Here is an 11,893-nt window from a genome sequence, read left to right as displayed (position 1 = left end):
TATAATGACAGTGACAACAGAATTTACAAAATGTATATGATTTTGGTAATATAAATTGATTTTACCCATTTTTGACAACAACAAATGTCCAAAACAAGATAGTCTTCCTACTTCCTAGTCTGTAATGAACATTAAATTGTACATCTGTGGGAAATAATCTTTAACGAAAAAAAAACAATTGTATGAAATATTGTCTCGTTGTCTTAATTTTTATAACAGTAACATAATATGTAAGTTATTTTAGTAACGGTATATAATTTAACTAATTTTAATTAATAATTATTATGTTTTCTTAATTACTTAGTAAAGAAAATAAATACGGCTCACTTAAAATGAAATCTTTTATTTCGCATAGTAGCGAGCGTAACTTAAAACATAATAAAGGTGAGGTTTAACGGAACATTTTTCAGGGTGTGTACATACATATACCTGTGTAATATCTTAATCCTTTTTTGGACAAAATTCTAGAAATTGCAAAGAACAATGAAAGTAAAGACCCACTGGACAATATTACATTTAAAGTGATCGGTGATTTTGGAAAATGGCAGTTTAAAACTGCATTGCTCATGGCTTTATTGAAATTGCCAATGGCATGGTATCAGTTAAATATTCTGTTTCTTGCTCCTCCGCAAAACTTTTGGTGCGAAAAACCTATGATATTGAGCCAATACTCTGATGGTGAATGGCGCGATATATGTGCTCCTGTAAGCAGATTTTTGTTCTACTGCAGTTACTATATAATAAAAATTGTGATATAATGTTGACTTGACTTGACTTTTAACTTATCTGAGCTTAACATATTGGTTTAATGTAGAAAGTTTAATAAAATCAATTATTTGACAATACAATAATTATAATTTTACAATATTTTTATCGCCTAGAATTTAATATTGAGCAATTATACTTGGTCACGTTTTGCAGAAAATAGAAGAACATCCTTGTCTAATATTTGACCCAGACATTCTTGCTATCGCCCCATATTTGGACAGAGCTTTGATACCATTGGTTCCATGTCAAAAATTTGTGTATGACACATCAATTTTTACCCGAACGATTATATCGGATTGGAATTTGGTTTGCACAAGACATTGGTTGATACATGTTAGTATACGCTGGTATATTGTTCTTGGTGAGAATAGGACAGTGAATTCCTATTTTATTTTTATATGGTTTAACGTAAATTATACAGTTTTTACTACACCCTAATAGTTTCCCCCAACCAATTCATATTTTTTTTTAAATGAAAGAGATATTATTGATACTTACCGAGAAGGAGATGGAGAAGACATTGGAAGCACCTGCTTTATACTCTTGATTTTTCTCAAATGGCGTAGATCCCCGACGGTCAAAGGGTAGATTTCTGATTCACTGAAATTTTGAGCCAACCCACCCTAGGTAATTCACTCAAATCAAGCGTCTAACTGATAGTTAAACCGTTACCTAATAATAAAATCTCTGCCATAGTTTACTCAAGCTGTGATGATGTGGGGTGTAGTATGTGGCGGCATATTGTTCCCGATGTGGGCTGACAGATACGGAAGAAAGAACCCTCTAATGGCCGGTATAGTGATTCAGTGTGTCGCCGGATTCGTGACAAGTGTTGTTAAACAATATTGGATCTTCATGATGAGCTGGTTTATTTTGGCTGTTGCGGTCGGTGGATTGGGAGTCGTTTCGTTCGTCATGAGTATAGAGGTATTCTAAAATGTCATCAAAGTCTCGCAACCCACTTTTTCTATCATTAAATTAGCTAACCTAACGACGTCTTAATCTGACCTTTTAAATAAATATATTGACTTGGCAATCCGCTAGAAGTGCTTTACAGTTTTGATGATCGGTCAGTCAGTGAGTGGCAAAATTAGGAAATTTGACCAGTTATAATTCTTAAACATAATTATTCTCTGTTTATACAATTTGATTTGTAACTGAAAATTCATACGAATTTAATCCACAACGACATCGAAAATGGCCTGAACTGCTTCGACATACGGATAGTACGGCCGTACGCCTTTTTTCTCGACGAGGCAGATAAACTATTATTAATTATGTTAATATCTCTAAGACTGAGTATATTTTTTCCATGTGCGTTATGACGTATAATCCGGAGGTCTGATTCGATCGCTGTAATAATAATTGTTTCGGGTTAAGGCATAGAAACTGATTTGACCTACACGATGAAAATATTCTTAATGTAACCCCTGGAGTGGCTTGTTTCATGAAATCTACTACACCAAGTCTATTACTTTGTGCTTACACATTCATCAGACTTAACAGGAGAAAGAGGACGTGCATACTTGCCTTTTACTATATCAAACAATAGCGATTGGTCGTCTGATCTCGACAGATTTTATAATTATTTTAGGTGGTCAGTGGTAAATGGCGTACAGTTATACCAATATTATATCAAGTGCCCTTTGGTGTTGGCAATGCAATATTAGCTGGACTCGGATATTTTCTAAGAGATTGGAGGCATTTGGAATTCTCATTATCTATGATATCTTCGTTATTTATTTTGTACTATTTTGCTATTGAAGAGTCGCCTCGGTGGCTTTTAGCTACGGGTCAAACGCAAAAGGCTTATGGTATTTACTTTTGAATATAACTTTGGTGGTATAAAGAAATATCTGTGAAAAAAAGGTGGTTCGCTAACCTGTTTTGACTGCCTAGAATAGAGAAAAGCCTTCTTAAAATCTTTTTTTTTAAATAAATGCCAATGGACACCTTTTACTGTAACTTTTCACGAAAAGCCATTTACATTGCATGTTTCTCTTGCCCGGCCATGATTCTTTTTATAGAACAGGGACAAACTGTCATAAGGCTCACGTGATGTTAAATGATACCAAGTGCGTTACCGGCTTTTAAGAATGGGGACGCTCTTTTCTAGAAGGACCCTCAGTCGAATTCGTTCGATAATTCAGTGGGCAGCTGTGGTTATGCAAGACAAAAACTGCCTTAAAAACTCAGTTGGGCACCGATGGACGTCTAGGTTATACGGGTGGAATTCCGTATTCAGCCTCGACGTCCGATGATGAAACTCAAAATACCATAATTAAGAAATTATATATTAACCAATAATAGGTCACAAGCATCAACTAAGTAACAGATTATTTTTCCATCTCCTTTAGAAATTATGGAGAAAGCTGCTAAAATAAATGGACGAGAGCACATACTAAAGGATATGAAACATTTAATTATAAATCAAGTCCAAAAACAGAATACACCCGGTTTTATGGCATTTATTAAATCTAAGTTTATGAGAAAAAATACAGTACTATTGTCATTGAATTGGTAATTGCCTTCTGAATAGTTTAGTTGGTCCACAGTTAAATTTACAGAAACTACTAATCGAAAATTCAATTGACGAAATTAATCTTCGAGGAAGGCTGCATAACAAACAACGACTTAATGTAGCTAAAATTATATTCTTGGTAGTTGAGTTATTAGATGCGTTTGAAATAATTGTTTTGGGTTGGAATGCTGATCAGTTGTGAAATGACTACTTATTCTTACTTAAAATTATAATCGAAATGTTTTATTTTATACCACCGATAATAGTACTGTATAAATGTAACTTTAATAACAGCTGATATATCGCTATTGTCTTTCAGGTTTTGTACTGGACTTTCTTTTTTTACATTCTCTCAATACCTCGGTTACGTGGGATCAAATATTTACTTAGCTATATTGTTGTCTGGGTTAATATCAATCCCAGGCTGTTTGCTTTGTCTACTAATAATTACGAGGTTTGGTAGAAAAACCACTGTTTGGGTATTTCAAATAATATCCTCATTTTGCTTCCTCATTATTTTATTAATACCAAAGGAAGTGTTCACGAATGATTGGCCTCGACTGATGGTTGCTGGTATTGGATTTGCGGGATTATCGGTAAGGCATTAAAATCTGAGGAAGTGTTTGTTATTCAAAATATGTATATTTAAGCGTGTTACTGCCATCTTTTAACATTGAGAGAACAGTTGTAGTCGGTATTTTTGTCCACACTGTTCTTTAGGGCTTTATTGCAACCTTGAGACGGCCTGAACGGCCTCGCTTTAGCGGTCGTACGACTTGCATATGTCGCAGTAAAGTAGTTAAATCAGACAGTTAATTGAATCTCTAGACAGTTAATTAAATGTCGATATTCAATCAAACATGGAAATTTACAAATAAAACAAAAAACAACATAAATACATGTCAACGAGGCATGGAAAGGAGCATGCTTAACATTAAAAAGGTAGACAAGATCAGACACATAAAAATATGATCAGAGACCAAAGCAATTGATGCTCTAAGCCACGCGAAAAAACTGAAGTGGAAGTGGGCGGGTGATGTAGCACGCCTAACAGATCACAGGTGGACGAAAGTAGTAACTACATGGCCCACCAGGCAAACGGTTCAGAGGCAGACCTTACGCTCGATGGGATGATGACATTTAAAAAATCTCGGGTCCTCAATGGATGCAAATAGCTCGAGATAGAGAAAGATGGCAAGCCTTGGAGGAGGCATTTACCGGAGAGGGTTCCTGATTCATACTAACTTTTACAAATAATTACTAACACATAGGATAACCGGATATAAGTGGATCGGGAAATAATTTAAGGCTTAAAATAAAATAAATTCAATCAAGTCACTAGCATTTTTATTTAAATAAAGCAGCGTCGAAAACGTTTAACTATCTGTCTGACCGAAAGCCAGCGTGTTGATTAACAATGGAAAAGAAGACTCCGCCATGATTATCTCATTTGTTATTTTTGTTTCGGTGTGATGATGAAGAACTGAGAGCTTGGACATTCCGTGTTTGGCTTTATTGTGAATGGTTAGGTTACTCTTGTTGCCTAGGAACGTTTGGGAAACTCGTTAAACGTTTCGTTCACTCACTTGTCTGACGGAACTTTAGCAACTTGATTGAATATCGAATTAACTGTCTAAAGATTCAATTAACTCTGATTTAACTATGTTACTGCGACACATATACGGCTACTAATTTGGTCCTTCATATTTGAAAGACCTTCATATGACTCTCGACAAAACAATTATGTTTCGCGTTGAAGATTAGGCTACCTACCTACTTACTTTAAAAATTAGAATTAACAAAGAATTGTGTTATTTTACCCTCTCGAACCTGTGTAAAGTAGGTAGTGTAGGACCTGTGTAAAACTAACTCGCTCTATACTTTACTCTATTGTTTATAGGGTGCAGTACCAGCTTTATTTCTTTATTCGGGGGAACTATTTCCAACACTGGGTCGTAACGCAGGTGTCGGTGGTGTGACAACCTTTGCTCGGATTGCTTCTATGGTTGCTCCTGGAATTGTTTCCTTGGACGAAATATTTGCAGACTTACCTCTTATATTACTTGCTTTTGTATCTTTCTGTCAGTTAACCTTACTTCTGCCACTGCCAGAGACAAAAGGTCTACCTTTACCTGACACTTTGGAAGATGCAGAACGATATTCAACAAACCAAGTTAGTTCACCAATTTTATAGTTCAATAGCCATACTACATTTAAAAAAAAATTGTATTCTTGGTCCTTTCGTCAGTACCACATCACATAAAGATTGTAACTAAATGGTTATACCAGGTTATCTTAAATTTGGATTCCATACATTATAATTTGAATCAAACAAATTGAGATACATAAATAGAATTCTTAAATTGTCTTTAATAATTATTTATTACAGCATTATTTTCAGAACATTAGGCATGGAGGAAGGAGAAATAAGAAATAAAAAAAATTATAACTATTTATTATGTTCACACCTTTAATAAAAATAAGATATTTTAATAATTTATACAAAATGATTCAGTCTATGGAATTCCACTTAAATATTAAAAAAAATTGAAAATGCAAATGCAAAAATGCCAGATACAAAATACAGGAGTTAGAATATATTCATTTATTTAATTTACCTTGACATACAATATTATCTTATATATAGTATATATATAATTATTCTATTATTTCAAAATAATATTGTAAGCACAGAATGTTTTTTTTAATTCTCTCTTAATTGTGCATATAGCAAAAACATTAAACTAGAGAATAAAAGTTAAAATGTCTGGACTAGTAATAATTAAGTCCTATATATTTATAGAATTGTTGTACTGTTAAATGATTATAAGTAATACATTTAGTCTTTCTTTTTATTTGCCATTTGTTTCTTTATATTTTCCATTCTATGTAACAAGGTTGGATGAGAATGATACCAAGCAGAATACAATTTATCATAGATGGGATAATCCAAGTTGTCTTTACCCAGCTTTATAAGTGAAGATCTTAACTGATCCCCGTAGTTTAAGCCTACAGCAAAGTTGTCAGCTTCAAATTCATACTTACGAGAAAGGGCAGTAGCAAAAAATGATAAAAGAGAGTTGTAAGGTGCGAGAATCAATTGTAAGACAATAATCAAACCAATTATGACAGGTTCAGTACCAGGAGCGAAGCCTAGTGTAGTATATAATAAGGAATTTTTAAAGAGGAAACCAAAAGCTGTAAACAGCAATAACAAATTCACCTCTGTAAGTACTATTGACTTGTAAATATGACTACACTTCCAATGTCCCAACTCATGAGCAAGAACACCCAATATTTCACTATCTGTACATCCTGTTGTAAGATTCTTTACTTCATCATGTTTTTCAAGCAGAGTATCAAATAAAACTATTCGCTTTTGCCCAAAAAGACCACTAAAATAGGCATTACTATGAACAGATCTTTTAGAACCTTCAACAATGTAAACTTGAGACAGAGGAAATTTAAGTTGAGAAGCCAAATTTTCAATACCATTTCTAAGATTTCCTTCAGCAAGTGGTTCAAACTTATCAAATATTGGGGCTATAACTGATGGGTAAATAGTAAGTAAGAATAATGATACTACAGTTGTGAATAACCATAGCCAAACAATAAACATATTTCCTCCAAGCATAATAATATATATGGCAGCAGATATTATTGGTAATGTGATAACCAAACTTAATGCCAGACTCTTGATTTGATCTTTAATGAAAAAGCCAGCTGTTTGTTTGTTGAAACCATGCTTCTCTTCAAGCACAAAATTAGCATAAATTGTAAAAGGCATGTTAACTATGAAATTAAAACCTGTAACAAATGTCATAAATATGCAACTTACAATAATTTCTTGGTCAGAACTAATATTTAAAATTCCAGCAAAGCTTTCAGATGAACTCCAGACTGTGTAAACCCATCGTTTATATAAGATAATAGTTGTTAATATAATATTAAAGAGTTCTTTCGCAATTTTGAACTCGGATTTATCTATGCCATAGACACGGGCTTTTTTGAATGATTCTTCATTCAGCATTTGGTTAAGATCCTCAGGAATAGCGTTGTTTGTTTTGTATATGTGAAGCTGAAAACAAAAAAAGAAATTATTGAGGGAACGTAGGCTTACATAAAACTTCAATGAATTTAATAATTAAGTAAGCACATAATTTCCTAATTACATCCACACTTCGGTTAAAATAATAAAAACGTACCTGACGCAACGATAGGTAAAGCTCCCATAAATACTCGACCCATATGAACATCAATATAAGTAATAATAGGAGATCTTCATTAAAATCCATGATTAGACTTAAAATAATAGTAACGTTTATTGTTATAATAAATTAAAAGAAATCAAGTACAATCCAATAATTGAGAGCGGGCAACGGTCGAAAAATTTCTAACCTCCACACTCAAAAATATTGACTATTGACCACTGTATATATCGTATGTTTATAACGAGAACAGAAATTTCTGACACATTAAATACAGAATATAATTGATCTGATCACTTTAGTTTTGCTATAACTTTAGTAGTCTGTTCAATTTGTATGTTTATAGTGTTGTACACACAGGATTCTACATTACAACGTGTATGCAATGGTGATGCCGAATTGATTGAAAACCGACACCGTGATAACCTCTTTACGGACGTAAAAATCCATCGAATCGAATCGATATTGAAGAGAAGAACAATAAACAGAATGATGGAGTGTACCCTAGGAGTATTGAAAAAGCTATAAATAAAGTTCCGAGGGTGCAACATGGACATCATCCATCATCAGTAATGGTCTGGTTGGGAGTGTCCTATTACGGGCCAACTGAGGTTCATTTTTGCGAAAAGAGGTCAAAACCAGTGCAAAAGTGTACCAAGAGACGGTTTTGGACGGCTTGTTAAAGACCTGCCCAGCACGCTATTTGCGGGACATCACTTCGTATTCCAACAGATTTCTGCGCCTGCATACAGCCAAGCCAAGATCACTGAAGCCTGGTTTGAACGTCAAAACAACGACTTAATTAGACAAAAGGATTAGCCTTCCTGCAGTCCGGACCTTAATCCTTTATAGTATAGATTTATTTGCCAGGTCTTAGAGAGGAAGGTCCGTGATAAATGCCATAAAAATTGGAGAGTTTGAAGTCATCTTAAAAAAAAGCAGACACTGACACTGGCCGCGGACTGGTCGTTGTATTAAAAAATAAGGGAGGTCATTTCGAATAATTTTATGCTATAAATTGATATAATATCACTCATTAAAAACTGATCAGCACTTTTGTTTTCATCATTATTTCTATTTATGACAGAACTTTGACCGACTACGTACTATGTAGAGTATGGTAAAAGTAAAATATTTAAAGGGAAATCGAAGGAAGCGATATAATTTTTGTAGGGTACGCTATATGTAGCAGGTAAAAATATGCTAAATCCCGTAGTAGTCGTAATAGAAAAGTACTTTTTTTTTAATGACGCTCTTTTTTCTCACCTACCTTCTTATAAATCACTACTTATAAATCATCTATTAAAAATAGTAATCACGTCTCCAACGGAGTTGAACATGTTTCCTTACTTACAGAATCCCAGGATTCCCGCTGTCTTTGTAACGCAACATATATTGCTTAATATAATAAAGTTACAGATTTCCATATAAATACCAATTCACGATGCAAGAAGGTTAGTGTGGATTAGGGTGTCTAGTAGGCAACTAATATCTTATCTGCATTTATTTCGTACCAATTATGGCATTAACTTATAAATTAACATTTTTGTTATTAGAAATTTTAATTATAACTATTCTCACGTGTTGTGCAGATGAAAATTGTGAGACACTGCCTTCGGAAATTCATGTTACGAAAGGTGGATTTAAAAATTTTAAAGCAGTAAATGCCTAATAATAAAAAATAGAAATATATGTTGTGCTTACTAATAACCACTTAATACTTACGTTTTTATTTGCTGGTATTACTTATTCATCATTCGAATAATTTTACAGAGGAGTATGACGATATGGGAAGTTTGGTTCGATCATGCAGTGGAGAAGTTATGGTGAATAAATGTGAAGGGATATGCAATAGTCAAGTTCAACCATCTGTTATTACACCTACAGGTTTTTTAAAGGTTCGTAAGTATTTCAACCAAACACAAAATCATTTTTTTAACACTTACTTACTTTCCTTATATACTTTACTTCCGACATCGTTTCCTGCCGTAGATTTTTTAAATTTTACATTTCGATACAATTTTGGTATAACATAACATAATTACATATTAGTTAGATACAGATGTAGTAGGCCCTGATTTTAAGTGATACCGAAAGGCTGGCAAGTGTGTTTCTGGCCTTTTAATTGGTACGCTTTTCTCTATTTAACTTGAAGGGCCCTTAGTAGAAATTTATTATTTTAATAGCTTTTTAAGCATGGAAGAACAAAAGTATTTATTATAGTATAAACACTCATTTACGTAATTGCTGTAAGTTAATATGGTTATTCTAATGCTAAAAATTAATTACAGGAATGTTTCTGCTGTAAGGAAAATTATTTACGCGAGCGCCTGGTCACATTGTCGCACTGCTATGATCCTGACGGCCTTCGTTTAGAAGACGAAGAGCGAGCCATAATGGAAATCAGACTTCGGGAACCAGCTGAATGTAAATGCTACAAATGTGGAGATTACAGTCGATAGTTTTATAGACATCATTATAATTGCAAAAAGATCCTCAATAAACGTAACAAATAAACTTTGTTAACAATAATAAAATATAGTTCAATTTATATCTATATTTCTCATTTAAAATATTCCTTATACGAAAATCATAAATTCAAAATCTCGAAATCCAAGAACGACATAAAAGAATGTAGCACAAAAAGAGCAAGATAAAATATTGCTTTTGAATGTAATTCGTCAAAAAGAAGTAATACCAAGCCAAATCATATTGTGTGTCAACGCTTCAAGGAATAATGTAGATGCTAGCAGTATCATTAGCAAAGGTCAAGTTATCTTCTAGTTCTCGAATATCGTATGTGTAATTGTGTATAAACGGTATAAGTATAGTATAGTTTCCTATATTTATAGACATATCCTCGTTGCAACACTTTGTCTAATGCTTAAGTTACATCCAGAAAGACTGTGAAACTGACAATTTGTTATTCTAGTACTTTTTCTCTGAAGACCGTATGAGCTGCCTTTTGTCGATAGGGATTCAGTAGGGTTGAGACAATTGAAAAAGGGTTTCTCAAATAATATTGCCATGCAAACCTATAAACGGCGTTTATTAAGGTCGTCACTGGTCACTATAGCTACGACCTTAACGAGACGGATGCTGTGTAAAATGTTGCTCAATTGTAAAAAAAAACTCATACGTAAATACCGTACCGCTTCAGTAGTTGTTTCGGTTTTGCCATCCTATTTTTTTTAAATATCAGTTAAGAAACGACTAGTACGTCTCTTATAGGCTACAAGTTCTAAGTCATCTTTTAAAATACGCGAATGGCTCTAGGAGTTATCTTCATCTCCCGAGATAAAATCTTTTGCTTTCGGACAGGATTTCTTCAAATTCTTTCCCTTCCTGCTTTGACCACCTATTTCTAACACTACGTGGACGGTTAGATTTTTTCTGTCACAAACAGAGTAGGTCTCGTTTTACCTATTAATAGCCCTATACACAAACATTTTAGGAATACCAAGCGCATGGAGAGTTTTAAAAATTGCATTTGTCTCCATACCTACTTTGTGTAATGCAATCTCAGCGATTCGGTTTTCTTTATCACACTCCATTTTTATCGCAAAATATTGTACAGTGTATTGGCGCTAAAATGAGAAAACCAAATGAACATTGATATAAAAATGTCAGATTCTAAATTCAAATGTAATATTTTGTTAATTTTTAATTGTAACAGTATTTATGGCCTTATATTGTATATTTTAATAGATTTTTTATATCGTGGCGATCTTTCATCTTGAACCATGGTGGTGCACCATTTGATATTCAATATATTTGCACAATGCAAGTTAATGTTGTAAACAAACTCACTTCAAATTGAGTTAGACCAAAATTTTATAGTAACATTCTCAAGTTCCTAAAATCAGAATACTACCAGAAACCCAAGAGGATTAGCTCCTAGACGCCAATGTTCTGAGCTTATCCAATCAGCAACTGAGAAGCACCGATATTTTCCCGCGTTATCAAGTTAATTGATCATAAAATTGTTATTTAAATAACTACAATTATATCTTTTTAAAAGTTTTATAAATTTCAATTAAATTTGTTACATATGTGTTAGTAATGTTATTATAATTTTAAGTTGGAGCCCGATGGTTTCCGATTTCGTTTGAATCCTCCTCCTCCAATTCCGATTTTCCCTGTCTTGAGCAACATTCAACCACACACTTCCTTCTAGGTGCCTCTGTAATGGAAATAACGTCTCTTTGTATCGGTACGACTGGAATTCATTCGTATATTCAATATCGAGTATTGGTAAATATAGTAGCGAATTTGTTATACAATTTTAAAAATTTTACAATATTAAATGCTCATTCGGTGCAGGAAAACACCGTGAGGAGTTAGCTTTTAAGATCCCTCATTATAATCGGTTATTATAAAAGCTAAAATGGGTTGA

At 33.5% G+C, this 11,893-nt stretch overlaps 3 protein-coding genes across 3 annotated transcripts; 2 read left to right on the top strand and 1 right to left on the bottom strand.

Moving 5' to 3' along the window:
- The first annotated feature begins 252 nt into the window (after positions 1-252).
- Positions 253-5,819, top strand: LOC123713403 (organic cation transporter protein-like). Its single transcript, XM_045667046.1, has 9 exons — positions 253-384; positions 469-704; positions 922-1,101; positions 1,465-1,695; positions 2,363-2,582; positions 3,126-3,288; positions 3,609-3,885; positions 5,190-5,462; positions 5,691-5,819. The coding sequence occupies exons 1-9, from the start codon at positions 333-335 to the stop codon at positions 5,724-5,726; spliced, it is 1,668 nt and encodes a 555-aa protein (XP_045523002.1). The 5' UTR covers positions 253-332; the 3' UTR covers positions 5,727-5,819.
- Positions 5,820-5,875: 56 nt separating this feature from the next.
- LOC123713843 (CAAX prenyl protease 1 homolog) lies at positions 5,876-7,715 on the bottom strand. Its single transcript, XM_045667730.1, has 2 exons — positions 7,495-7,715; positions 5,876-7,367 (listed from the first exon to the last, which is right to left on the bottom strand). The coding sequence occupies exons 1-2, from the start codon at positions 7,582-7,584 to the stop codon at positions 6,129-6,131; spliced, it is 1,329 nt and encodes a 442-aa protein (XP_045523686.1). The 5' UTR covers positions 7,585-7,715; the 3' UTR covers positions 5,876-6,128.
- A 1,274-nt stretch (positions 7,716-8,989) lies between these two features.
- Positions 8,990-10,048, top strand: LOC123713845 (partner of bursicon). Its single transcript, XM_045667732.1, has 3 exons — positions 8,990-9,134; positions 9,271-9,395; positions 9,789-10,048. The coding sequence occupies exons 1-3, from the start codon at positions 9,017-9,019 to the stop codon at positions 9,957-9,959; spliced, it is 414 nt and encodes a 137-aa protein (XP_045523688.1). The 5' UTR covers positions 8,990-9,016; the 3' UTR covers positions 9,960-10,048.
- Positions 10,049-11,893: the final 1,845 nt, after the last annotated feature.

Source organism: Pieris brassicae, chromosome 8, assembly GCF_905147105.1.
Source record: "Pieris brassicae chromosome 8, ilPieBrab1.1, whole genome shotgun sequence".
NCBI lineage: Eukaryota > Metazoa > Arthropoda > Insecta > Lepidoptera > Pieridae > Pieris > Pieris brassicae.
This window is presented reverse-complemented; position numbering and strand designations above follow the sequence as displayed.